Source organism: Rana temporaria, chromosome 1 (assembly GCF_905171775.1).
Source record: "Rana temporaria chromosome 1, aRanTem1.1, whole genome shotgun sequence".
Classification (NCBI taxonomy): Eukaryota; Metazoa; Chordata; class Amphibia; order Anura; family Ranidae; genus Rana; species Rana temporaria.
In genome coordinates, this window is record NC_053489.1 from 667,388,567 (window position 1) to 667,413,201 (window position 24,635).

At 49.4% G+C, this 24,635-nt stretch overlaps 1 protein-coding gene across 1 annotated transcript in view; it reads right to left on the minus strand.

Annotated features, from left to right (window-relative positions):
- Nucleotides 1–11,196: 11,196 nt before the first annotated feature.
- Nucleotides 11,197–24,635, minus strand: part of C1H20orf27 (chromosome 1 C20orf27 homolog) — a gene marked incomplete at its 5' end in the record, with an annotated part of 67,684 nt that continues 54,245 nt past the window's right edge. The window contains one exon of the mRNA XM_040335578.1: nt 11,197–11,344. Within this exon, the coding sequence (XP_040191512.1) occupies nt 11,244–11,344 (101 nt within the window). The remainder of the gene's footprint in view (nt 11,345–24,635) is intronic.

Here is a 24,635-nt window from a genome sequence, read left to right on the forward strand (position 1 = left end):
CCCAGTAGAAGTCCTTCTTAGAACGAAACGCGTTGTACTAGCAACACCTGCTCCCATATTACTTTTATGAATCTTTAAACTGATCACTTTTTAAACCTGTATGCTGGTTTTTACCATTAAAACCTTTTTTTGCTGACCTGCACCATCGGAACCCCTATTTTTTTTTTCTTTGCATGCTCTGTGGAGGAAAAGTTTGAGGGCCAGATTCTCGTAGATCGGCGTATCTTTGTGCGTGCGTAACGTATCCTATTTACGTTACGCCTCCGCAACTTATACGGGCAAGTGCTGTATTCTCAAAGCACTTCATCCGTAAGTTGCGGCGGCGTAGCGTAAATAGGCCGGCGTAAGCCCGCCTAATTCAAATTGTGAAGAGGTGGGCGTGTGTTATGTAAATTAGCCATGACCCGACGTGATTGACGTTTTTCACAAACGGCGCATGCGCCGTCCGTGGACACACCCCAGTGTGCATTGCTCCAAATACGCCGCAAGGACGTATTGGTTTCGACGTAAATTACGTCCAGCCCCATTCAAGTACGACTTACGCAAACGACGTAAAATATTCAAATTTCGTCGCAGGAACGACGGCCATACTTAACATTGGTACACCGCATGTACGCCTCATATAGCAGGGGTAACTTTACGCCGGGAAAAGCCTAACGTAAACGGCGTATCTGTACTGCGTCGGCCGGGCGTACGTTCGTGAATTCGCGTATCTACCTATTTCTAGGCGTAAATCAGTGTACACGCCCCTAGCCGCCAGCGTAAATATGCAGTTAAGCTCCGACGGCGTAAGAGACTTACACCGGTCAGATCTAATACAAATCTATGCGTAACTGATTCTAAAAATCAGGCGCATAGATACGACGGCTCTCATTCGGACTTACAACGGCGTACACCATCGTAAGTCCTTTGAAAATCTGGGCCTGAGTGTCTCCAGCTGGTCCCCATTACCCTATTGAGGGCTGCTGTCTGTCTGAACTGAGCGGTTCTCAGATGTGTGTTGGCTCTTCGTGATTTCTCTACCTACTCCATGGTTGAGACACCGTTATCGGAGTCCTCTTCGGCTGAGGAATACCGGCTCCTTGACCTTACCTTCGGTTGACGTCTTCTGGACACCAGGGAGGTGTATTCCACTTCTTTTTGGATCTTCGCCGACAGTCCCGTTGAACAGTTGGTTGGTTACCGTAAGCTCGATTGACCGGTTGTCGTATGACAGACGGGTCCAACGCGTTCGGTAAGCACATTCATAATTACATCTGAAGATCTTTGTTGGGATGGTTCATTCAATCTCATGACATCTTTATTATGTTATCTCCTCACGATGGACAATTTATCACATTGTTTTCACGTGGATTGAACATCATTACTTTACGGTTATACCTTGTTGAGTATATATTATGTGGTGTTTTTCACATTACACTAATGCCGCGTACACACAACCGTTTTTCATGTCATGGAAAAAAAAAAACAATGGGCCTAATCCTCAAAAAACTGGCGCAACGTAACTTTTTCCATTTAAGTTACACCGCCGCAAAATCTCTAACTAAGTGCCCGATCCACAAAGCACTTACCTAGAAATTTTGAGCGGTGTAACTTAAATCGGGCCGGCGCAAGGCGTTCCTCTTCTCCAGGGGGCGATTACCATTTAAATGAGGCGCGCTCCCGCGCCGGCCGTACTGCGCATGCTCGTGACGTCATTTTCCCGACGTGCATAGCGCGAAATTACGTTACGTCGGGCTTTGTGGATTGCGACGGGACAATAAAGTTGCGTCGGGTAAAAAAAAAGATACGGCGCCAAAAAAAAAGTTTTAATTTAAAAAAAAATCGCGTCGCGAGCAAGAAAGGTCTGTTTTTACAAGGTGTAAACAGTTTACACCTTGAAAAAGCAGCCCTAATTTTGCATTTGCAAAATAAAACTTACAGAGAAAAAACGAAGCTGAAAAGCTTCGTGGATCTCCGTAAGTCCTAATTTGCATACCCGAGGCGGCATTTCGACGCGAAATGCCCCCAGCGGCATTCTGTGGATCAGTTCCATAGTTAGGACCAGGGATACGACGGAGTAACGGAAGGATTTGGCCCAATGTTTTTCTCAACGCGATTCCTCTCAAGCCTGCCTTGCATACACACGATCGAGAAAAATAATACTTGCGCAAAGCACGGTGACGTACAGCAAGACTATAAAGGGGAAGTTCCATTCGAATGGCGCCACCCTTTGGGCTGCTTTTGCCGATTTCGTGTTACCGCGTGTTCGTAAAAGTTTGGTGAGAGACGATTAGCGCTTTTCAGTCTGTTACAGCCTGACGAAATGTGCAATCTGCAATACGAACGCTAGTTTTACCAGAACGAGCGCTCCCGTCTCAAAACTTGCTTCTGAGCATGCACGTTTTTTTCACGTCAAAGCGTACACACACACACGACAGTTTTTCACGAAGAGAAAAACGACGAGAAAAAAAGAAGCAGGTTCTAAATTTATAATGCCCATTTTTCTCGTCGAGATAAATGCTCGGGAGCCTACACACGACCGTTTTTCCCCCACCAATTAAAAAAAATTGCATTTTTATCGTCGTGAAAAACGGTCGTGTGTACGCGGCATAATACGTAGCGCTACACATTCACTTACACTCCTTTTGAATTTTGTCACATTCTTGTGCAGCTGCTTCACCTCCCCACCCCCCTTTTTTTGGGGGTTTCTTGTTATTTTGGGGTAGCGCAATCATTTTACACTAAAGGCCCCTTTCACACTGGGACGGGAGGTGCAGTGGCGGTATAGCGCCGCTATTTTTATACCGTCGGAATTGCTGCGTTATTCGGCCGCTAGCGGTGCGGTATTAACCCCCGCCAACGGCCGATAAGGGGTTGATATCGGCCGTGAGGCGCATTGTGGGCGGTATTACCGCGGTTTCCCATTGTTTGAAATAGGAAGGAGCGGTATACATTCCGCTCCTCTCACCGTTCCAAAGATGCCGCTTGCAGGAGATTTTTTTCTCTCCTGCCAGCGCATCGCCTCAGTGTGAAAGCTGGGCAGGAGTTTTTCAGGCGGTATTTAGGCGCTATTTTTAGCGCTGTACCGCCTGAAAAACTCCTCAGTGTGAAAGGGGTCTAACACATCAGTTAACACTGTGTTTTTCTGTTTTATGGAGTACCCCCTGTAGCGGCTATTCTGATGATCCTGTTCAAAGATGTCAATCCTTTAAAAGTGTGACAACACTGTACCTTCTGCAATATGATCGCTCTGCAGCATTGTCTCCCTGTGAACAGGGTAGTCTTGGGTGGACTTTAAAATGCACTTTTGCTTTTTGTCCCCTTTCCTTGAGATGACCTGACCTAATGCACCCTCCATAGCTGTATACTTAATCGGATGTCATGTTTGTTTACATCGAGCAGCACAAACCTTCACTGTCCTGGCCGCACCTGTTACAAATCTATAGATCAGGGGTCCTCAACCTCCGGGCCGCGGACCTGTACCGCTCCATGGCCGGTCAGACGCCGAGCCATACTGCCTCCGGTATCCCTTCAGCTACCGCGCATGTGCCAGCTCAGTGAAGCAATCAGGAAAAACAAGCCAAGTGCCAAGCCAAAGATTTCGCTGAAAGTAAATGCCAGGCAGTGGTGATCCCCGGGACCACACAGGGGGATACAGAATTTCATGGGCGGGACAGCGCTGATCCCCAGGAAAAACACAGGGAGAAAATTCATCTGGCGGCAGGCGACCCACTGCATCTGGCGGCAGGCGACCGTGGCAAGCGACGCACCGCATCTGGCGGCAGGCGACCGTGGCAAGCGACGCGCCGCATCTGGCGGCAGGCGACCGTGGCAAGCGACGCACCGCATCTGGTGGCAGGCGACGCACTGCATCCAGACGACCGTGGCAAGCGACGCACTGCATCTGGCTGCAGGCGACGCACTGCATCTGGCAGCAGGCGACCGTGGCAAGCGATGCACTGAATCTGGCAGCAGGCGACGTGGCAAGCGATGCACTACATCTGGCAGCAGGCGACCGTGGCAAGCAACGCACTGCATCTGGCAGCAGGCGACCGTGGCAAGCGACGCACTGCATCTGGCGGCAGGTGACCGTGGCAAGCGACGCACTGCATCGGGCGGCAGGCGACCGTGGCAAGCAACGCACTGCATCTGGCGGCAGGCGAATGTGGCAAATCGACGCTCTGCATCTGGCGGCAGACGACAAGTCCAGGGCACCCAATGATTCTGCATTACGGGGAGTTAAAAGACGTATGGGTTTCTCCCCCCCCCCCTCCCAAATTCATACTTTCCTTGGTGGGTGCAGCATCGGTCCAATGCTTAATCTGTCCCCCAGCACCTCTACACTGAAAACCGAGCGCTCCAACACTGCAGATCACTTGGTTTTCTCAGCTCTCCGAGCAGAGAGCTGCAGACTGTCAGTCACAGCTCTCTGCTCATCTCCCTCCGTGCTCATTGGAGCGCTGAGCTGTGGAGATGGCGGATTGGGCCGTCTCAGGCTCCCAGCGGCTCGCTGAGAGGAGTGCAAGTCCAGGCACCTGGCAGATCCAGACTTTTCGCGATGACGTGGTGCCTGGACTGATATCCATGACTTCAGCAGAGAGCGGATTTCAGTCCGCTCTCTGCTGAAAACAGGTCACAGAAGTGCAAAATTGTATTGCTCTCCTGTAGTCCAAGGGAGGGGGCAAGCATGACACTCTACACCAGGCAGGGCTGTCTTAATGAGAGGGCACACCTGGGCACTGCCCAGGGGCCCCAGCTGCATGGGGGGCCCCTGTACTTTCCCCAAAGCAGGGTGTAGAGGGGTCAGAGAGCTGGGGGATATCTGGGGTGTAGAGGGGTCAGAGTGCTGGGGGGATATCTGGGGTGTAGAGGGATCAGAGTGCTGGGGGGGATATCTGGGGTGTAGAGGGATCAGAGTGCTGGGGGGATATCTGGGGTGTAGAGGGGGTCAGAGAGCTGGGGGGATATCTGGGGTGTAGAGGGGTCAGAGTGCTGGGGGGATATCTGGGGCGTAGAGGGATCAGAGAGCTGGGGGGATATCTGGGGTGTAGAGGGGTCAGAGTGCTGGGGGGGATATCTGGGGTGTAGAGGGGTCAGAGTGCTGGGGGATTTCTGGGGTGTAGAGGGATCAGAGTGCTGGGGGGATATCTGGGGTGTAGAGGGATCAGAGTGCTGGGGGGATATCTGGGGTGTAGAGGGGTCAGAGTGCTGGGGGGATATCTGGGGTGTAGAGGGGTCAGAGTGCTGGGGGGATATCTGCGGCGTAGAGGGGTCAGAGTGCTGGGGGGATATCTGCGGCGTAGAGGGGTCAGAGTGCTGGGGGGATATCTGCGGCGTAGAGGGGTCAGAGTGCTGGGGGGATATCTGGGGTGTAGAGGGGTCAGAGTGCTGGGGGGATATCTGGGGTGTAGAGGGGTCAGAGTGCTGGGGGGGTATCTGGGGTGTAGAGGGGTCAGAGTGCTGGGGGGGGTATCTGGGGTGTAGAGGGGTCAGAGTGCTGGGGGGATATCTGGGGTGTAGAGGGGTCAGAGTGCTGGGGGGATATACGGGGCGTAGAGGGGTCAGAGTGCTGGGGGGAATATCTGGTCTGTTTACCTGCGCTGTCCTTATTGTAGGGGCCCCAGAGCATTACTTTGCCCAGGGGCCCATGATGCTATTAAGACGGCCCTGACACCAGGGAGAAAGCCTCTCATTACTGTGTGGAGTTACAGACAGAAGAACAGGAAGTGAGGATTTCTCAGAAGAAATAAGGACATTTAAAAGCGAAATGGAAGGATGAGGTAAGTGAAGGAGGACTGCACTAAGGTAAAGGAAGCCATTTAGGAAAAATAAAAATTGTACCTTTTCAACCCCTTTAAGTTTTAGCTCTATATTTTATTTACCTTCTTATTTGAATATTTGTCACATTCCGATGCAGCAGCTTCATTCATCTACATCTCTTCAGATATTTATTTTATAGTAGTTTGCGCAGTATTATCCCGCATTTCCACATCTACACACACAGCCTGCTCCCTGAGAACGTTTTCAGGACAGTAATGTCTTGCAGTGCAATACAACATCTGTTTATTTTCATCTCAAAGACAATTTTGCACAAGAAAAAAAAAAAAAAAGGAGCAAAAATTATACAAAGCTACAGACTGCGAGAGTTTGAGTAAATTAAATGTTTTTTTATTTTAGGCTTTTTTGAAGAACCAATGTCACACTTAAGATGTTCAGAACAGGAAGTAAAGAGCTTCTCTGGTAGAGCATTAAAACTGCAATTTAGCACTCGGCCCATTCGATCCCGAAGGAGAACCAAGGGCTGCGTGAAGTCCATCCTTATCTGAAGTCACCTGAGACGAGCTTGTTGGAAGAGCCGATTGTATCATAGACAACAGTTCAGTTTGATGAGTAATCTATGGTGATGTGTCCTCCAACATCTCAACTGCTTTCAGATAAGATCCTCCGAAGCCCCCTTCATTCTATGGACACCTTGGGTTTGACTCAATCACCCAGAATCAGAACGTAGTTAAAAAAAAAACACAACAACTTCTGGCTGTCATATGTTCCAGGCCAGTGACTCAAAAGTCCTGAAGCCACATAGACATGACCGTCCCGCAGCTCAAATTTTCAGAACAATGCAGACCTTAAATGGCAGATTCCGTTGGAACTAGGGTTGTCCCGATACCGATACTAGTATCGGTATAAGAACCGATACCGAGTATTTGCGGGAGTACTTGTACTCGCGCAAATGCCCCCGATGCCTGGCCAAATACTCAGACCCCCCCGCCGCATCCCGCCGCTTGGTTGATACGGGCGGGGAACATTACAGCTTTCATTAGAATAGCTGTAGTGTTTCCCGCCGCGCCGCGTATAGACACTCCCCCTTGCTTGGGTGATCTGTCCAATCCCGAGCAAGGGGGAGTGTCTATACGCAGCACCGGCGGGAAACAGCTATTCAAATGAAAGCTGTAATGTTCTCCGCCCGTATTAACCAAGCGGCGGCGGCGCGGCAGCATCTAGGTATGGGGGACATGGCTGCTTATAAGGGGGACATGGCTGCATATATGGGGGGACATGGCTGCTTATAAGGGGGACATGGCTGCATATATGGGGGGGACATGGCTGCATATGGGGGGGACATGGCTGCATTTGGGGGGGGACATGGCTGCATCTGGGGGGGGACATGGCTGCATCTGTGGGGGGGACATGGCTGCATCTGTGGGGGGGGGACATGGCTGCATCTGTGGGGGGGGACATGGCTGCATCTGTGGGGGGGACATGGCTGCATCTGTGGGGGGACATGGCTGCATCTGTGGGGGGACATGGCTGCATCTGTGGGGGGACATGGCTGCATCTGTGGGGGGACATGGCTGCATCTGTGGGGGGACATGGCTACATTTGGGGACACATTTTAAAAAAAGTATCGGTAAATCGGTATCGGCACTTGTACTCGGTCCTAAAAAAGTGGTATCGGGACAACCCTAGTTGGAACTATAGCAAACGGTTCTGCAAGAGGAAAGGTCTATGGGCACATCTAAATTTTATTTTCACTGCCCAGAGTTCTGCTTTGGGTGTACTCGTCATACATATATCATTTTATATTTTAATCAAAAAGGGCTGGCGACTCGGATGCTCTTGAATAAAAGTCCTTTATTGGTTACATAAGTACAGGCTATAGGCTGACGTGTTTCGGCTAAGAAGCCATCATCAATGCTTTGATGACAGCTTCTTAGCCGAAACGCGTCAGGATATAGCCTGTACCCATGTATCCAATAAAGGACTTTTATTCAAGAGCATCCGAGTCGCCAGCCCTTTTTGATTCACATATTGTATTTATTTATGGGGCCTGAACGTCCTGGCTAGAGCACCGGACTTCTATATTGGCAGTGGAGCTGGGGCAACATTTTGTTTCTTTCATGTACCATTTTATAGCCTGAAGAAACATCAAGACAATCCAACACTACAAGCAGTTCTGCCCTTGTGGCAGGGATCCCAAGAAATCTGATGCAAGAAATGTATAGACCAACATTTTGAGGCCGATCAATTTTCTAGGATCTATTGGCATCCAATGGAGCACATTTCCTTCACTACCACCATGGCCCTACAGACGTAATGGGTTGGATGTTTTTGTATTAGCCAACCAATAATCAGGCAGAGCCGAGATTAAAACGAAAGGGCTACAATTGTTTGCAGCCAATGAAAGAACGGCAATTTTTTACTTGGAAAAATTTGACAATCAAATCCTAAAAAACAACAACAACAAAAAACAGGTAGTGAAGGTTAGGAGTCCTTGCTAAATTCAGGCACTGATGTGACCAGGTTATCTTTGCCCCAGTTCTGCTAGTGGTGCAAAATGACCTTGGCCTTTAAAACAGTGATGCCATTCTGCATCTTCGCCTGCTCATTGTTTATGTTTACATCTCCTCCAGACCTGAATGGGCCAATTATTAAGCAGCGACGGTGGTGCAAACTTACCCTGGCCTTCAGAACGATGATATTGTGCTGCCGCCGCTGCCTACCCATTGTTTATGTTTACATCTCCTCCAGACTTGAATGGGCCATTCATTAAGCAGCGACGGTGGTGCAAAATGACACTGGCATCCAGAAGGACGTCATTCTGCACCTGTGCTCCCGCTGCCTACACACTGGGCTGGATTCAGGTAGATTTGCGCTTTTTTTTACGGAGGCGCAGGGCAACGTTTTTGCCCTGCGCCCCCACAAATTTACTGCGCTGCCCTTGATTCACGGAGCAGTAGCTCCATAAATTGCGTGGGCGCGCCGGCAAAATGCCCGGCGTAAGCGCGCGCAATTTAAATGATCCCGCCGGGGGCGGGAATCATTTAAATTAGGCGCGCTCCCACGCCGAGCGTACAGCGCATGCTCCGTCGGGAAACTTTCCCGACGTGCATTGCGGCAAATGACGTCGCAAGGATGTCATTTGCTTCAAAGTGAACGTGAATGGCGTCCAGCGCCATTCACGAATCACTTACGCAAACGACGTGAAATTCAAATTTCACGTCGCGGGAGCGGCGGCTATACTTTAGCATTGGCTGCCCCTACTATTAGAAGGGGCAGCCTTGCGTTAAAGTTGCCGTACGGAAACTCCGTACCTGGCTTGCGCAGGGCCCGCGCAAGTTTGTGAATCAGTGGTAGTATGCAATTTGCATACTACACGCTGATCACAATGGGAGCGCCCCCTAGCGGCCCACGCAAGAATGCAGCCTAAAATCTGCGTGGCATAAGAGCCTTATGCCGCGCAGATTTTAGCCTGCAGTCGGTGTAACGAGGTTCCTGAATCAGGAGCACTCGTTACACCGGAGCAAGTAAGCAATTGCGCCGTGTAACTTATGGTTACACAGGCGCAATTGCTTCTTGAATCTGGGCCAGTGTTTATGTTTACATCTCTCCCAGGCCCTAAATTAGCCATCCACTAGGCAGTGGTGCAAAAATGACCTTGGTCGTCAGTCATTTGGACTGACTGCAGGCAGAGCCCATTTTGCGACTGCACCACCACTGCCTAGTCAATGACTCATTCAGGGTCAAGGGGATATGTAAACAATGTATAGGCAGCGTCGGCAGTGCAGGCGCAGAATGACCTGGACTTTCAGTCATTCTGGATAAATAAATATACATAACACGTATCTCAACTCAAATGTGCTTGTATGTCTGTATACGTTGCACTACAGGCCAATTTTTATGCAGGATATTGCTACCAGCAAGATCATCCCTAAATTTACATGACGTGTGCATAAAGACTGCATGCCGCAATGTTTAGATCCATCGCATCTCTTCCAATTCACCAGGCGATATAAGGCCACTGCAAAAACTACAGGAATAATTTCACATTGTACCTCAGGTCAGCTTATAGGCTAGCATCTACCACGTACTACATTGAATATTAAGAAGGAACATTAAGCTACACGTGGCGGCGGTTGATAGCGGCTTACAGTTGCAAGTTGAACAAACTTTATTGGACAATCACGTGAAGTGCAGAAAATGTTCTGGGGGGGCCTTGTACAGTGAAACATTGGATTACGAGCATAATCCGTTCCAGGAGAATGCTTGTAATCCAAAGAACTCGCATATCAAAGCAAGTTTCCTCATAGAAGTCAATGGAAACGAAGATAATTAGTTCCACATTGACTTCTATTGCATGCAATACAGCATGTGGCCAGAGGTGGGGAGGGGGCGCTGGCGAGACTCAGAAATACTTGGAGATCGATCGGAAACCCTCAGAAACTGAGTATTTCTGAGGCCTCGTACACACGACCGAACATGTCTGCTGAAACTGGTCCGCAGACCAGTTCCCGTGGACATGTTCGGTCGTCTGTATGGGCGAGCGGACCGGATTTCCGGCCGAGCGGACAGGTTTCCAGCGGACTAATGTTTCTTAGCATGCCAAGAAACATGTCCGCTGGCACCATGTCCGTCGGACATGTCCGATGGTCTGTACGACTCATCGGACATGTCCACTGGGCCGCAATCCCTCGCATGCGTCGAAGTGATTCGACGCATGCGTGGAAGTGATTCGACACATGCGTGGAAGCATTGACCTTCCAGGGTCACGCACGTCGCCGCGTCATCGTTGCGGCCACGTCACAGCGTTTGTTTTCCGCAGGGATTTTGGTCTGATGGTGTGTACAGCCATCAGACCAAAATCCGGCAGCGGGCATGTCCGATGAAAACGGTCCGCGGACCGTTTTCATCGGACATGTTCAATGGTGTGTACGAGGCCTGAAAGGCTCCGAGTGTCGCCGGTGCCCCCGCACCTCTGGCCAAATGCGGTACTGCACACCGCAGAGGCTTGAATCTCGCTCATATTGCGAGACAACACTCGCAAACTGAGTCAGGATTTTAAGAAAAATTGCTAGTAATGCGAAACGCTCGTTAACTGCGTTACTCCCAATCCGAGGTTCCACTGTATATGAAGTGTCTGGTATGGTACTGTGGGCGTTTCCCTTTCTTAGAACCAATTTACTTCTTCCTATCATGCTTCAACCAGCATCTATATAAAAGTGAGAAGCCGATTGGCTGTTAGGACATGACAGACACCACAAACACAAGGGCCTACAGTGCTGGGGGTATAAAAAGCAGCAGATTACTTTCCAATCCCTATACGTAACCCATTCACCTTCTCCCGCCACAGACATTCTGAAACAAAGCCATCGAAGGAAAAGGCTCCCATCTAATCCCTACAATTCTCATGGCTATTTTAGAGGTTTGGTTGTTTTAAAAAAGCAGAGCAGCACAATAAAAAGAGAAGAAAGTCCATCAGCAACTCAGTCAAATCCATGCCAATCACTCTGTTCAGAATCGTACTCTGGCTCCGCCCCAATACATCGGACGCCTTCCAGCAGCATGGGAGTACCATGATGGCGGTCTGTAAGAAAGAAAGAAAAATGTAATAATTTGGGGGGGCATGGTAAAAAACATACTTCAAATGTGGAGTTTTACTGCCCTTCAGCCCTTAATGTTTTTTTTTTTCCTTCCACCTTGTATCGTACTCTAAGCTCCAGAAACCTCTTCTTCTCCCCCCACTTCCGTTTGGAACAGTGGAGGCCCATAATGCGCCCTGCCTTCTAATCTACATGTGGGGCGACCAGTGTTGCCAACCGTCCGTATTTTTACGGACAGTTCGTAAAAACGGGCACTTTTTCCCCCCGTTCGTAAATGTCTGTAGTTGCGGAAATGTGCCAGTAAAAATAGCCAAGATCGGTTCGGCTTGGAACTGCGCATGGAGATTGGAGGCAGGGGGTGATGGTGGCTGCGGTGGCACCGCAGAGGGGGATGGAGGCAGGGGGCAATGGAGGCAGGGGGAGATTGGAGGCAGGAGGTGATGGTGGCACCGCAGAGGGGGATGGTGGCACCGCAGAGGGTGGGGGATAGAGACAGGGGTTATTGGTGGCATCGCAGAGGGGGATGGAGGTAGGCGACGATGGAGGCAGAGGGCCTGGGGGAGAATGGAGGCAGGGGGAGATTGGAGGCAGGGGGTGTTAGTGGCAGGGGGTGATGGTGGCACCGCAGAAGGGGATTGTGGCATCGCAGAGGGTGGGGATGGAGACAGGGGTTGTTGGTGGCACCACAGAGGGGGATGGAGGCAGGGGACGATGGAGGCAGGGGGAGATTGGAGGCAGAGGGTGTTAGTGGCAGGGGGTGATTGTGGCACCGCAGAGGGGGATGGTGGCACCGCAGAGGGTGGGGGATAGAGACAGGGGTTATTGGTGGCACCGCAGAGGGGGATGGAGGCAGGCGACGATGGAGGCAGGGGGCCTGGGGGAGATTGGAGGCAGGGGGTGTTAGTGGCAGGGGGTGATTGAAGGCAGGGGGTGATTGGAGGCACCGCAGAGGGGGATTGTGGCATCGCAGAGGGTGGGGATGGAGACGGGGGTTGTTGGTGGCACCACAGAGGGGGATGGAGGCAGGGGACGATGGAGGCAGGGGGCCTCTGGGAGATTGGAGGCAGGGGGATATTGGAGGCAGGGGGAGATTGTGGCACCGCAGAGGGGGTGAAGGCAGGGGGTGTTGGTGGCAGAGGGGGTGAAGGCAGGGGGTGATGTGACTAAATAATTTGCCCTTATTATATCGAAAATAACAAAAATATTTTTTTTTACCCTAATATCTACCTTAAATCACATTGCTATTTTGCCTAGTGTCCTTGTTTGTAGCCCAAATACTGAAATTTGCACCTAAAAATTTAATTTAGTAACTTTTGTGAAATGCCAGTAAAAATGTGGCTGCACCAGTAAATTTCGGGTGTCGTGCCAGTAAATTTCAATCTGGTAGGTTGGCAACACTGGGGGCGACGGACACATACTTTCCAAGAGGGCCACATTCAATACATAAAAAACAACTATAAAAAAATCTGAAAAACCAACACTAGATTTCCTAATGGCTTCATTACCAGGAGAATAATAGGATATTTGTGTTTCTTGGTCTGCGTCCAAGCTGAAAGGATTCATTGGTTGGACTGTACAGAATCATTAACACGTGTGTAATACACGGAGGCAGAGTGTTCTACCATCATTAACGTCTCTTAAATTGATACTAAGTGAGCCTAATGAGTTTTTTGGGGGGTTGTTAACGAGACTATGGAAAAATAAATGATGGTAGAGTCCAAAGTACAGTCATTTGGCGCAACCAGATATCAGATTACGTTGTACAAGGAAGGTAGATGTAAACCCAATCACTAAATTGTCATACAAGCTTTACCAGGCTCTTTTCAAAAAACATATTTAAATATTTAAAAAAAAACTGCAGCTTTAATTAAAATACTTGGTGATCCTCCTATAAAAGGTCCTTGTTCGGACACTTCCTGTTACAGGGTGACAACTGTGTTCCTGCATTGTCACACCTTGTTACGATGATGGTTGTTTCAGCAAACATTGTCTCTCTCATGACCCACCACCCTCCGTGCCCCCTTTGGACCCACCGCTATGCTCCGTCCAAACTATTAGGGCCCACCGCCACACCTCCATGCCCCCTCTAAACCCATACACACACACACACTCACTCCGTGCCAGCCTCAGGGCCCACCACCATCCCTCAGGGCCCGCCGCCATGCTTCATCTACTCTAGTCATTATTAACCACTTGCCGACCGCGCACCGCAGTTATACGTCCACAAGGTGGCTCTGCTGGGCGAGAGCACGTAATATGACGTCCTCTCTTCCAGCCGCCACTAGGGCCGGGGACCGGGAGCTGTGTGTGTAAACACACAGCTCCCGGTCCTGTCAGCAGGGGAAATGCTGATCTTCGGTTCATACAATGTATGAACAGAGGATCAGTCATTTCCCCTAGTGAGGCCACCGCCCCCCCCCCCACAGTAAGAACACACCCAGGCATACTTAACCCCTTCCCCGCCCCCTAGTGTTAACCCCTTCACTGCCAGTGGCATTTTTATAGTAATCCAATGCATTTTTATAGCACTGATCGCTATAAAAATGCCAATGGTCCCAAAAATGTGTCAAAAGTGTCCGCCATAATGTCGCAGTACCGAAAAAAAAAAATCGCTGATCGCTGCCATTACTAGTAAAAAAAATATAATAAAAATGACATAAAAATACCCCCTATTTTGTAAACGCTATAACTTTTGCGCAAACCAATCAATAAACGCTTATTGCGATTTTTTTTTTACGAAAAATATGTAGAAGAAAACGTATCGGCCTAAACGGAGGAAAAAAAATGTTTTTTTATATATTTTTGGGGGATATTTATTATAGCAAAATGTAAAAAATATTCATTTTTTTCAAAATTGTTGCTCTATTTTTGTTTATAGCACAAAAACTAAAAACCGCAGAGGTGATCAAATACAACCAAAAGAAAGCTCTATTTGTGGGAAAAAAAGGACGCCAATTTTGTTTGGGAGCCACGTTGCACGACCGCGCAATTGTCTGTTAAAGCGACGCAGTCCCGAATCGCAAAAAGTACTCTGGTCTTTGGGCAGCAATATGGTCCGGGGGGTAAGTGGTTAAAGATTATGATTCTCACACTACCAAGAATTTGGCGCCTCAGAAAAGTTGCTTCTTTTTGAGATGCGATGAGGGAAAAGAAATAAAGCCCAAGGCCCGGACAGCTGGGCTGGTGACCAGATAAGACTTACCGGTATTTCTTTACAGATTGGTAATATGAAGGGTCTACTAAAGATGGCATAGGGCGCACCAATGCGTAAAGATCTCCACCATACCCAGAACATGTGTAGATTAATCGGTTGGCTTTTACTGCCCACAGAAAGTAACTTTAGGCTTTTCATAGGATCCACCGCCACCTTCCGTTTCCCTTCAGGACCCACCGCCACCCTCCATTTACCATATTCTGAATTTTAAAACTAAGGGCCAAATCCACAAAGACCCGGCGTAACGGCGAAATTCTAATTTAAGTTACACTGCCTTAAAATTTCTACCTAAGTGCCCGATCCACAAAGCACTTACCTAGAAATTTCTGGCCGTGTAACTTAAATTCCGCCGGCGCAAGGCGTTCCTCATTTCATGGGGGCGATTCCCATTTAAATGAGGGGCGCTCCCGCGCCGGCCGTACTGCGCATGCTCGTGACGTCATTTTCCCGACGTGCATAGCGCAAAATTACGTTACGCCGGGCTTTGTGGATTGCGACGGGTCAATAAAGTTGCGTCGAAAAAAAAAAAAAAGATACGGCGTGAAAAAAAAAAATTCAAATTAGAAAAAAAAACGCGTCGCTAGACAGAAGGGTCTGCTTTTACATGGTGTACTAACTTTACACCATGTAAAAGCAGCCCTAATTTTGAAAAGCTTTGTGGATCTCCGTAAGTGCTAATTTGCATACCCGAGGCGGCATTTCGACGCGAAATGCCCCCAGCGGCGGATGCGGTACTGCATCCTAAGATCCGGCAGTGTAAGTCCCTTACACATGTCGGATCTTCTGCCTAACTATGGAAAACTGATTCTGTGGATCAGTTCCATAGTTAGGACCAGGGATACGACGGAGTAACAGCAATTATGCCGGCGTATCTCTTTTGAGGATTTGGCCCTAAGATTCTCATACTGCCAAGAATTGGACTCCTCAGAAAAGTTGCTTCCTTGGGGATGCGAGGGAAAAAAAAAAAAATAAAAAAAAGAAGATAACCCCAAGGCTCGGACAGCTGAGGTATTAACCAAAACAAATTTTTTTCTTCCCAAACTGGCTTTCAGTAGTGAGAAGGGTCTATGTTGGCACAGTGAAAGGGCTCACCAATGGATCGTGATCTCCGCCATCCCTAGAACACATGTAGGATTTGCCTTTATTAATTTGCTTTTATCAACCAAAAAAAAAAGTAGACTTTAGACTTTCCATAGGACCCACCGATCTCACCCTCTGTTCCCCCTTAGGAACCTCTGCCATTCTGGCATTCCCCCTGAGGAGAAACTGCCACCATTCATTCTCCCTCAGGATCCACCACCACCATCTTCCTTGCCTCCCCAAGACTCACCACCACCCTAAGTTTTCCTTCAGGAACTACCACTAAAAACAAAGCCAATGATTGGAAAGCTAGGGTGGTGACCAAGTAAGACTTCTTTCTTCCCAAACTAGCTTTCGGTAATGAGAACGATCCAACGAATCATGATCTCCATGGTGCCTCAGTTTGTTTTTATCAACCACAGAAAGTAGACTTTAAGCTTTTCATAGACTCCATTGTAACCCTCTGTACCCCTTCAGTGACTCGCCACAACCCTCCATTCCCCCTCTGGACCCACCAAAACCTTCCATTCCCCCTCTGGGCCTACCAAAACCTTCTACCCCCCCTCTGGACCTACCAAAAAACCTCCATTTCCCCTCTGGACCCACCAAAACCCTCCATTCCCCCTCTGGGCCTACTAAAACCCTCCATTCCCCCTCTGGGGCCACCAAAACCCTAGATTCCCCCTCTGGGCCCACCAAAACCCTAGATTCCCCCTCTGGGCCCACCAAAACCCTAGATTCCCCCTCTGGGCCCACCAAAACCCTAGATTCCCCCTATGGACCCACCAAAACCCTAGGTTCCCCCTCCGGACCCACCAAAACCCTAGGTTCCCCCTCTGGACCCACCAAAACCCTAGGTTCCCCCTCTGGACCCACCAAAACCCTAGATTCCCCCTCTGGACCCACCAAAACCCTAGATTCCCCCTCATGAACAAACCGCCACCTTCTCCTCCTCCCCTCAATCCCTCAGGAACAAGACACCACCTTCTCTTCCCCCTCAGGAACAAGTCACCACCTTCTCTTCCCCCTCAGGAACAAGCCACCACCTTCTCTTCCCCCTCAGGAACAAGCCACCACCTTCTCTTCCCCCTCAGGAACAAGCCACCACCTTCTCTTCCCCCTCAGGAACAAGCCACCACCTTCTCTTCCCCCTCAGGAACAAGCCACCACCTTCTCTTCCCCCTCAGGAACAAGCCACCACCTTCTCTTCCCCCTCAGGAACAAGCCACCACCTTCTCTTCCTCCCCTCAGGAACAAGCCACGACCTGCTCTTCCTCCCCTCAGGAACAAGCTACCACCATGCTCCGTATACTCTATACTAAAATAAAAAAAAAATACAATTCTTAAACTTCTGAGAATTCCAGAAAAGTTCCTTTTTTTGGGGGGCGGTGACCAACAATAATTTCTGCCCAAACTGGCTTTCGATAAGGAGACAGGTTTACTACCAATGGATTATTTGATCCAATGTTTCATGATCCCCACCAACCCTAGAACATGTAGTTTATTCAGTTGGCTCTTCTTAACCACAGAAAGTAGACTTTAGGCTTTTCATAGACTGAAATATAATATAGCTAAGTTATTTTATACTTTCACATGTTAAGACTGCGTTTCACATCAGCTATAGTAGTTGGTTGTCGGTTTTATACCTGAAATGCTCCCCTCCCCCCATTAAGAAATAGTACTTAGTGGACTTTATTGAAGATTCAGAAAGGAAAAATAGTAACCCAATGATGTTTGGGATAAATAGACTGATAATTCCAGCATGCTGTAATGTACATATAACCGCATTGTGACGCCGCTGGCGGCTGGAATCGCACACATCCTGGCATTAGAGGTAATGGCATCTAAATTTGGATAATATCAATTTCCCGCATTGACTCTTATCCAAGCTTTCCGATGGAGCAGCTGCCACAAGCTTTTATCTGGTCTGGACTGGGAGGGGAGCCATGGCAAAGACTGACCAAGAGACAACGCCGACAGTGCGGAAACCAGGACAAGACTGGCATAGTCCGCGACAATCAAACTGGCAAAAGCTTTAGTATAGGACAATATGGGGGGAGAAGATCTTTCACTCATTCCAGAAATCTCTCAACTGCATTTGTTTTCTTTATGCCTATGTCTAGAAGTCATTCTGCCATCTATGGGCCAGATTCTGGTAGAATCCGCGGCGGCGTAGCGCAAGGCATTTACACTACGCCGCCGCAAATTACTGGAGCAAGTGCCGTATTCTCCAAGCACTTGCTCCGTAATTTGCGGTGGCGTAGTGCAAGTGACCCGGCGTAAGGCCGCGTAATTCAAAGGGGGCGGCTTGTATTTAAATTAAGCGCGCCCCCGCGACGATCGAACTGCGCATGCGCAGTGGATCAGTTCCATAGTTAGGACCAGGGATACGACAGAGTAACAGCAGTTATGCCGGCGTATCTCTTTTGAGGATTTGGCCCTAAGATTCTCATACTGCCAAGAATTGGACTCCTCAGAAAAGTTGCTTCCTTGGGGATGCGAGGGAAAAAAAAAAAAAAAAGAAGATAACCCCAAGGCTCGGACAGCTGAGGTATTAACCAAAAAAAATGTTTTTCTTCCCAAACTGGCTTTCAGTAGTGAGAAGGGTCTAAGTTGGCACAGTGAAAGGGCTCACCAATGGATCGTGATCTCCGCCATCCCTAGAACACATGTAGGATTTGCCTTTATTAATTTGCTTTTATCAACCAAAAAAAAAAGTAGACTTTAGACTTTCCATAGGACCCACCGATCTCACCCTCTGTTCCCCCTTAGGAACCTCTGCCATTCTGGCATTCCCCCTGAGGAGAAACTGCCACCATTCATTCTCCCTCAGGATCCACCACCACCATCTTCCTTGCCTCCCAAGACTCACCACCACCCTAAGTTTTCCTTCAGGAACTACCACTAAAAACAAAACCAATGATTGGAAAGCTGGGGTGGTGACCAAGTAAGACTTCTTTCTTCCCAAACTAGCTTTCGGTAATGAGAACGATCCAACGAATCATGATCTCCATGGTGCCTCAGTTCGTTTTTATCAACCACAGAAAGTAGACTTTAAGCTTTTCATAGACTCCATTGTAACCCTCTGTACCCCTTCAGTGACTCGCCACAACCCTCCATTCCCCCTCTGGACCCACCAAAACCTTCTACCCCCCCTCTGGACCTACCAAAAAACCTCCATTTCCCCTCTGGACCCACCAAAACCCTCCATTCCCCCTCTGGGCCTACCAAAACCCTCCATTCCCGCTCTGGGCCCACCAAAACCCTAGATTGCCCCTCTGGGCCCACCAAAACCCTAGATTGCCCCTCTGGGCCCACCAAAACCCTAGATTGCCCCTCTGGGCCCACCAAAACCCTAGATTGCCCCTCTGGGCCCACCAAAACCCTAGATTGCCCCTCTGGGCCCACCAAAACCCTAGATTGCCCCTCTGGGCCCACCAAAACCCTAGATTGCCCCTCTGGGCCCACCAAAACCCTAGATTGCCCCTCTGGGCCCACCAAAACCCTAGATTGCCCCTCTGGGCCCACCAAAACCCTAGATTGCCCCTCTGGGCCCACCAAAACCCTAGATTGCCCCTCTGGGCCCACCAAAACCCTAGATTGCCCCTCTGGGCCCACCAAAACCCTAGATTGCCCCTCTGGGCCCACCAAAACCCTAGATTGCCCCTCTGGGCCCACCAAAACCCTAGATTGCCCCTCCGGGCCCACCAAAACCCTAGATTGCCCCTCCGGGCCCACCAAAACCCTAGATTGCCCCTCCGGGCCCACCAAAACCCTAGGTTCCCCCTCCGGGCCCACCAAAACCCTAGGTTCCCCCTCCGGGCCCACCAAAACCCTAGGTTCCCCCTCCGGACCCACCAAAACCCTAGGTTCCCCCTCCGGACCCACCAAAACCCTAGGTTCCCCCTCCGGACCCACCAAAACCCTAGGTTCCCCCTCCGGACCCACCAAAACCCTAGGTTCCCCCTCCGGACCCACCAAAACCCTAGGTTCCCCCTCCGGACCCACCAAAACCCTAGGTTCCCCCTCCGGACCCACCAAAACCCTAGGTTCCCCCTCCGGACCCACCAAAACCCTAGGTTCCCCCTCCGGACCCACCAAAACCCTAGGTTCCCCCTCCGGACCCACCAAAACCTTAGGTTCCCCCTCCGGACCCACCAAAACCTTAGGTTCCCCCTCCGGACCCACCAAAACCCTAGGTTCCCCCTCCGGACCCACCAAAACCCTAGGTTCCCCCTCTGGACCCACCAAAACCCTAGATTGCCCCTCTGGACCCACCAAACCCCTAGATTCCCCCTCTGGACCCACCAAAACCCTAGGTTCCCCCTCCGGACCCACCAAAACCCTAGGTTCCCCCTCTGGACCCACCAAAACCCTAGATTGCCCCTCTGGACCCACCAAACCCCTAGATTCCCCCTCTGGACCCACCAAAACCCTAGATTCCCCCTCTGGACCAAACCATCTTCTCTTCCCTCCCCCTCATGAACAAACCGCCACCTTCTCCTCCTCCCCTCAATCCCTCAGGAACAAGCCACCACCTTCTCTTCCCCCTCAGGAACAAGCCACCACCTTCTCTTCCCCCTCAGGAACAAGCCACCACCTTCTCTTCCCCCTCAGGAACAAGCCACCACCTTCTCTTCCCCCTCAGGAACAAGCCACCACCTTCTCTTCCCCCTCAGGAACAAGCCACCACCTTCTCTTCCCCCTCAGGAACAAGCCACCACCTTCTCTTCCCCCTCAGGAACAAGCCACCACCTTCTCTTCCCCCTCAGGAACAAGCCACCACCTTCTCTTCCCCCTTAGGAACAAGCCACCACCTTCTCTTCCCCCTTAGGAACAAGCCACCACCTTCTCTTCCCCCTCAGGAACAAGCCACCACCTTCTCTTCCCCCTCAGGAACAAGCCACCACCTTCTCTTCCCCCTCAGGAACAAGCCATCACCTTCTCTTCCCCCTCAGGAACAAGCCACCACCTTCTTTCTCCTCAGGAACAAGCCACCACCTTCTCTTCCCCCTCAGGAACAAGCCACCACCTTCTCTTCCCCCTCAGGAACAAGCCACCACCTTCTTTCTCCTCAGGAACAAACCACCACTTCCTCTTGCCCCCCTCAGGAACAAACCACCACCTTCTCTTCCTCCACTCAGGAACAAGCCACCACTTTCTCTCCCCCCCCCCCAGGAACAAGCCACCACTTTCTCTCCCCCCCTCAGGAACAAACCACCACATTCTCTTTCTCTCCTCAGGAACAAACCGTCACCTTCTCTTCCTCCCCTCAGGAACAAACCGTCACCTTCTCTTCCTCCCCTCAGGAACAAACCGTCACCTTCTCTTCCTCCCCTCAGGAACAAACCGTCACCTTCTCTTCCTCCCCTCAGGAACAAACCGTCACCTTCTCTTCCTCCCCTCAGGAACAAACCGTCACCTTCTCTTCCTCCCCTCAGGAACAAACCGTCACCTTCTCTTCCTCCCCTCAGGAACAAACCGTCACCTTCTCTTCCTCCCCTCAGGAACAAACCGTCACCTTCTCTTCCTCCCCTCAGGAACAAACCGTCACCTTCTCTTCCTCCCCTCAGGAACAAACCGTCACCTTCTCTTCCTCCCCTCAGGAACAAACCGTCACCTTCTCTTCCTCCCCTCAGGAACAAACCGTCACCTTCTCTTCCTCCCCTCAGGAACAAACCGCCACCTTCTCTTCCTCCCCTCAGGAACAAACCACCACCTTCTCTTCCTCCCCTCAGGAACAAACCACCACCTTCTCTTCCTCCCCTCAGGAACAAACCACCACCTTCTCTTCCTCCCCTCAGGAACAAACCACCACCTTCTCTTCCTCCCCTCAGGAACAAACCACCACCTTCTCTTCCTCCCCTCAGGAACAAACCACCTTTAGGCTTTTCATAGACTGAAATATAATATAACTAAGTTATTTTATACTTTCACATGTTAAGACTGCGTTTCACATCAGCTATAGTAGTTGGTTGTCGGTTTTATACCTGAAATGCTCCCCTCCCCCCATTAACAAATAGTACTTAGTGGACTTTATTGAAGATTCAGAAAGGAAAAATAGTAACCTAATGATGTTTGGGATAAATAGACTGATAATTCCAGCATGCTGTAATGTACATATAACCGCATTGTGACGCCGCTGGCGGCTGGAATCGCACACACATCCCGGGATTAGAGGTAATGGCATCTAAATTTGGATAATATCAATTTCCCGCATTGACTCTTATCCAAGCTTTCCGATGGAGCAGCTGCCACAAGCTTTCATCTGGTCTGGACTGGGAGGGGAGGCATGGCAAAGACTGACCAAGAGACAACGCCGACACCAGGACAAGACTGGCATAGTCCACGTAATTCAAAGGGGGTGGCTTGTATTTAAATTAAGCGCGCCCCCTGCGCCGATCGTACTGCGCATGCGCCGGGCATAAAAATAGCCCAGTGCGCATGCTCCAGCTCACGATGGAAAACGTCAATGACGCCGACGTGAGCGTCATTGACGTAAAGTCGTATTCGCGAACGACTTACGAAAACGACGTAAAAAGACGACGCTGAACGGACGCCATACTTAACATGGCATACGACGGACCTTCGTAAACTTGCCCCTCATATAGCAGTTTACGCGCGTACGTTCGGGAATCGGCGTAAATAGCTAATTTGCATAGACGACGGGGAAAACGACGAGGCGACACCTAGCGGCGGGAAAAAAAATTGCATTTAAGATCTGACAGCGTAAGATCTAATGGGTACCTATGCGTAACTGATTGTAAGAATCAGTCGCATAGATACGCCGGGCCAGATTAGGACTTACGACGGCGCAAATGGCGTTGCGCCGTCGTAAGCCTTTTAAGAATCTGGCCCAATATCTTCCTATATAGTCACACATTCAGATGCACTAACATAATGAGCTTGGAGTAAACGAACACATCTCTGGGATCCCTTTAGATGAGCATGTTCCTCCCTGCTGGGCACTGGACAATGAGGACTTTAGTTATGTTGTACTGGTTAGGTGCTTGATCACTGTTAATCAAGCAGGTATACACGTTATCAATCAACTGGTCTGCACATAGCTAAAGTCTACTCCGTGTGGTGACCAGCTTCCTTCCTGCAACAACATGCACACCTAAAGGGTGCCACACAATCTATTCTTTCACTTCAAGTAGCAGGAAGTTGACAAGAAGAGACTGGCATATTCCAGGACTGCCAAAAGCTTCAGTACACGGCAATATAGGGGGGGGGAGAGAAGACCTTTGAATCACTCCAGCAATCCTCCATCTGCATTGCCCATGTCTAGAAGTCATTCTTCTATCAAATATCTCCCCTTGTAGACACACATCCAGATACACTGACAACATAATGAGCCTGAGTAAAAGAACACATCTCTGGGATCCCTTTAGATGAGCATGTTTCTCCCTGCTGATTGTTTTGTTCAAAATTATTCAACCCCCCAATGCTGTAAAGGGTTTTAGGGAATTTAGTGTACATTTGTAATTGTATTCAGAATGAAATCCTACAAGGACTTCTTAAAGAACCATATGCAACTAAAATGACATCAATTGGTTTTGTAATACAGTAGTAAATGTTTATTTTGTGAATTCTTCATTTACACAATTATTCAACCCCTTAAAGACTACCACTCTGAAGAACGGAGGTTCATTGAAGTGTTTTCAATCAGGTATTGAAAACACCTGTGGATGTCAGGGAGCAGCAATAAAGCCTAATAAGCATTAATTAGGCAGCTTTAAAATGACTGTGATACTCAGCTCCTTCTAGACATTTACTGGTGTGGTTACAAACATGGTGAAGTCAAGAGAATGGTCCGGGAAGACAAGAGAAGAGGTGATTACTCTTCACAGGAAGGGCAATGGCTATAAGAAGATTGCAAAGATGTTAAACATACCAAGAGACACCATAGGAAGCATCATTCGCAAATTCAAGGCAAAGGGCACTGTTGAAACGCTACCTGGTCGTGGCAGAAAGAAGATGCTGACTTCGACTGCTGTACGCTACCTGAAGCGTAGAGTGGAGAAAAGTCCCCGTGTGACTGCTGAGGAACTGAGAAAAGATTTGTCAGATGTGGGTACTGAAGTTTCTGCTCAGACAATACGGCGCACACTGCGTAATGAAGGCCTCCATGCCAGAACTCCCAGGCGCACCCCCTTGCTGTCTCCAAAGAATAAGAAGAGTCGACTGCAGTATGCCAAAAGTCATGTGGACAAACCACAGAAGTTTTGGGATTGTGTTCTGTGGACTGATGAAACAAAATTAGAAGTGTTTGGGCCCATGGATCAACGCTATGTATGGAGGAGGAAGAACAAGGCCTATGATGAAAAGAACACCTTGCCTACTGTGAAGCATGGTGGGGGGTCAATCATGCTTTGGGGCTGTTTTGCTTCAGCAGGTACAGGGAAGCTTCAGCGTGTGCAAGGTACCATGAATTCTCCTCAGTACCAGGAGATATTGGATGACAATGTGATGCAGTCCGTCACAAACCTGAGGCTTGGGAGACGTTGGACCTTTCAACAGGACAATGATCCCAAGCATACCTCCAAGTCCACTAGAGCATGGTTGCAGATTAATGGCTGGAACATTTTGGAGTGGCCATCGCAGTCACCAGACTTAAATCCGATTGAGAACCTCTGGTGGGACTTAAAGAAAGCAGTTGCAGTGCGCAAGCCTAAGAATGCGACTGAACTGGAGGCTTTTGCCCATGACGAATGGGCGAAGATACCTGTAGATCGCTGCAAGACACTTGTGTCAAGCTATGCTTCAAGTTTAAAAGCTGTTATAACTGTAAAAGGATGTTGTACTAAGTACTAAGATTGAATGTCACTTGGGGGTTGAATAAAACTGATAATGATGTGAGCACAGAAAAGACATTTGTGGTTATTTCATTATAAATGTTATGTTATATTTGTCTGACCTACACGTGCCTCTTTGATTTAATTGTAAGCAGGATGACTGAATGATCAAAATCAATGTCA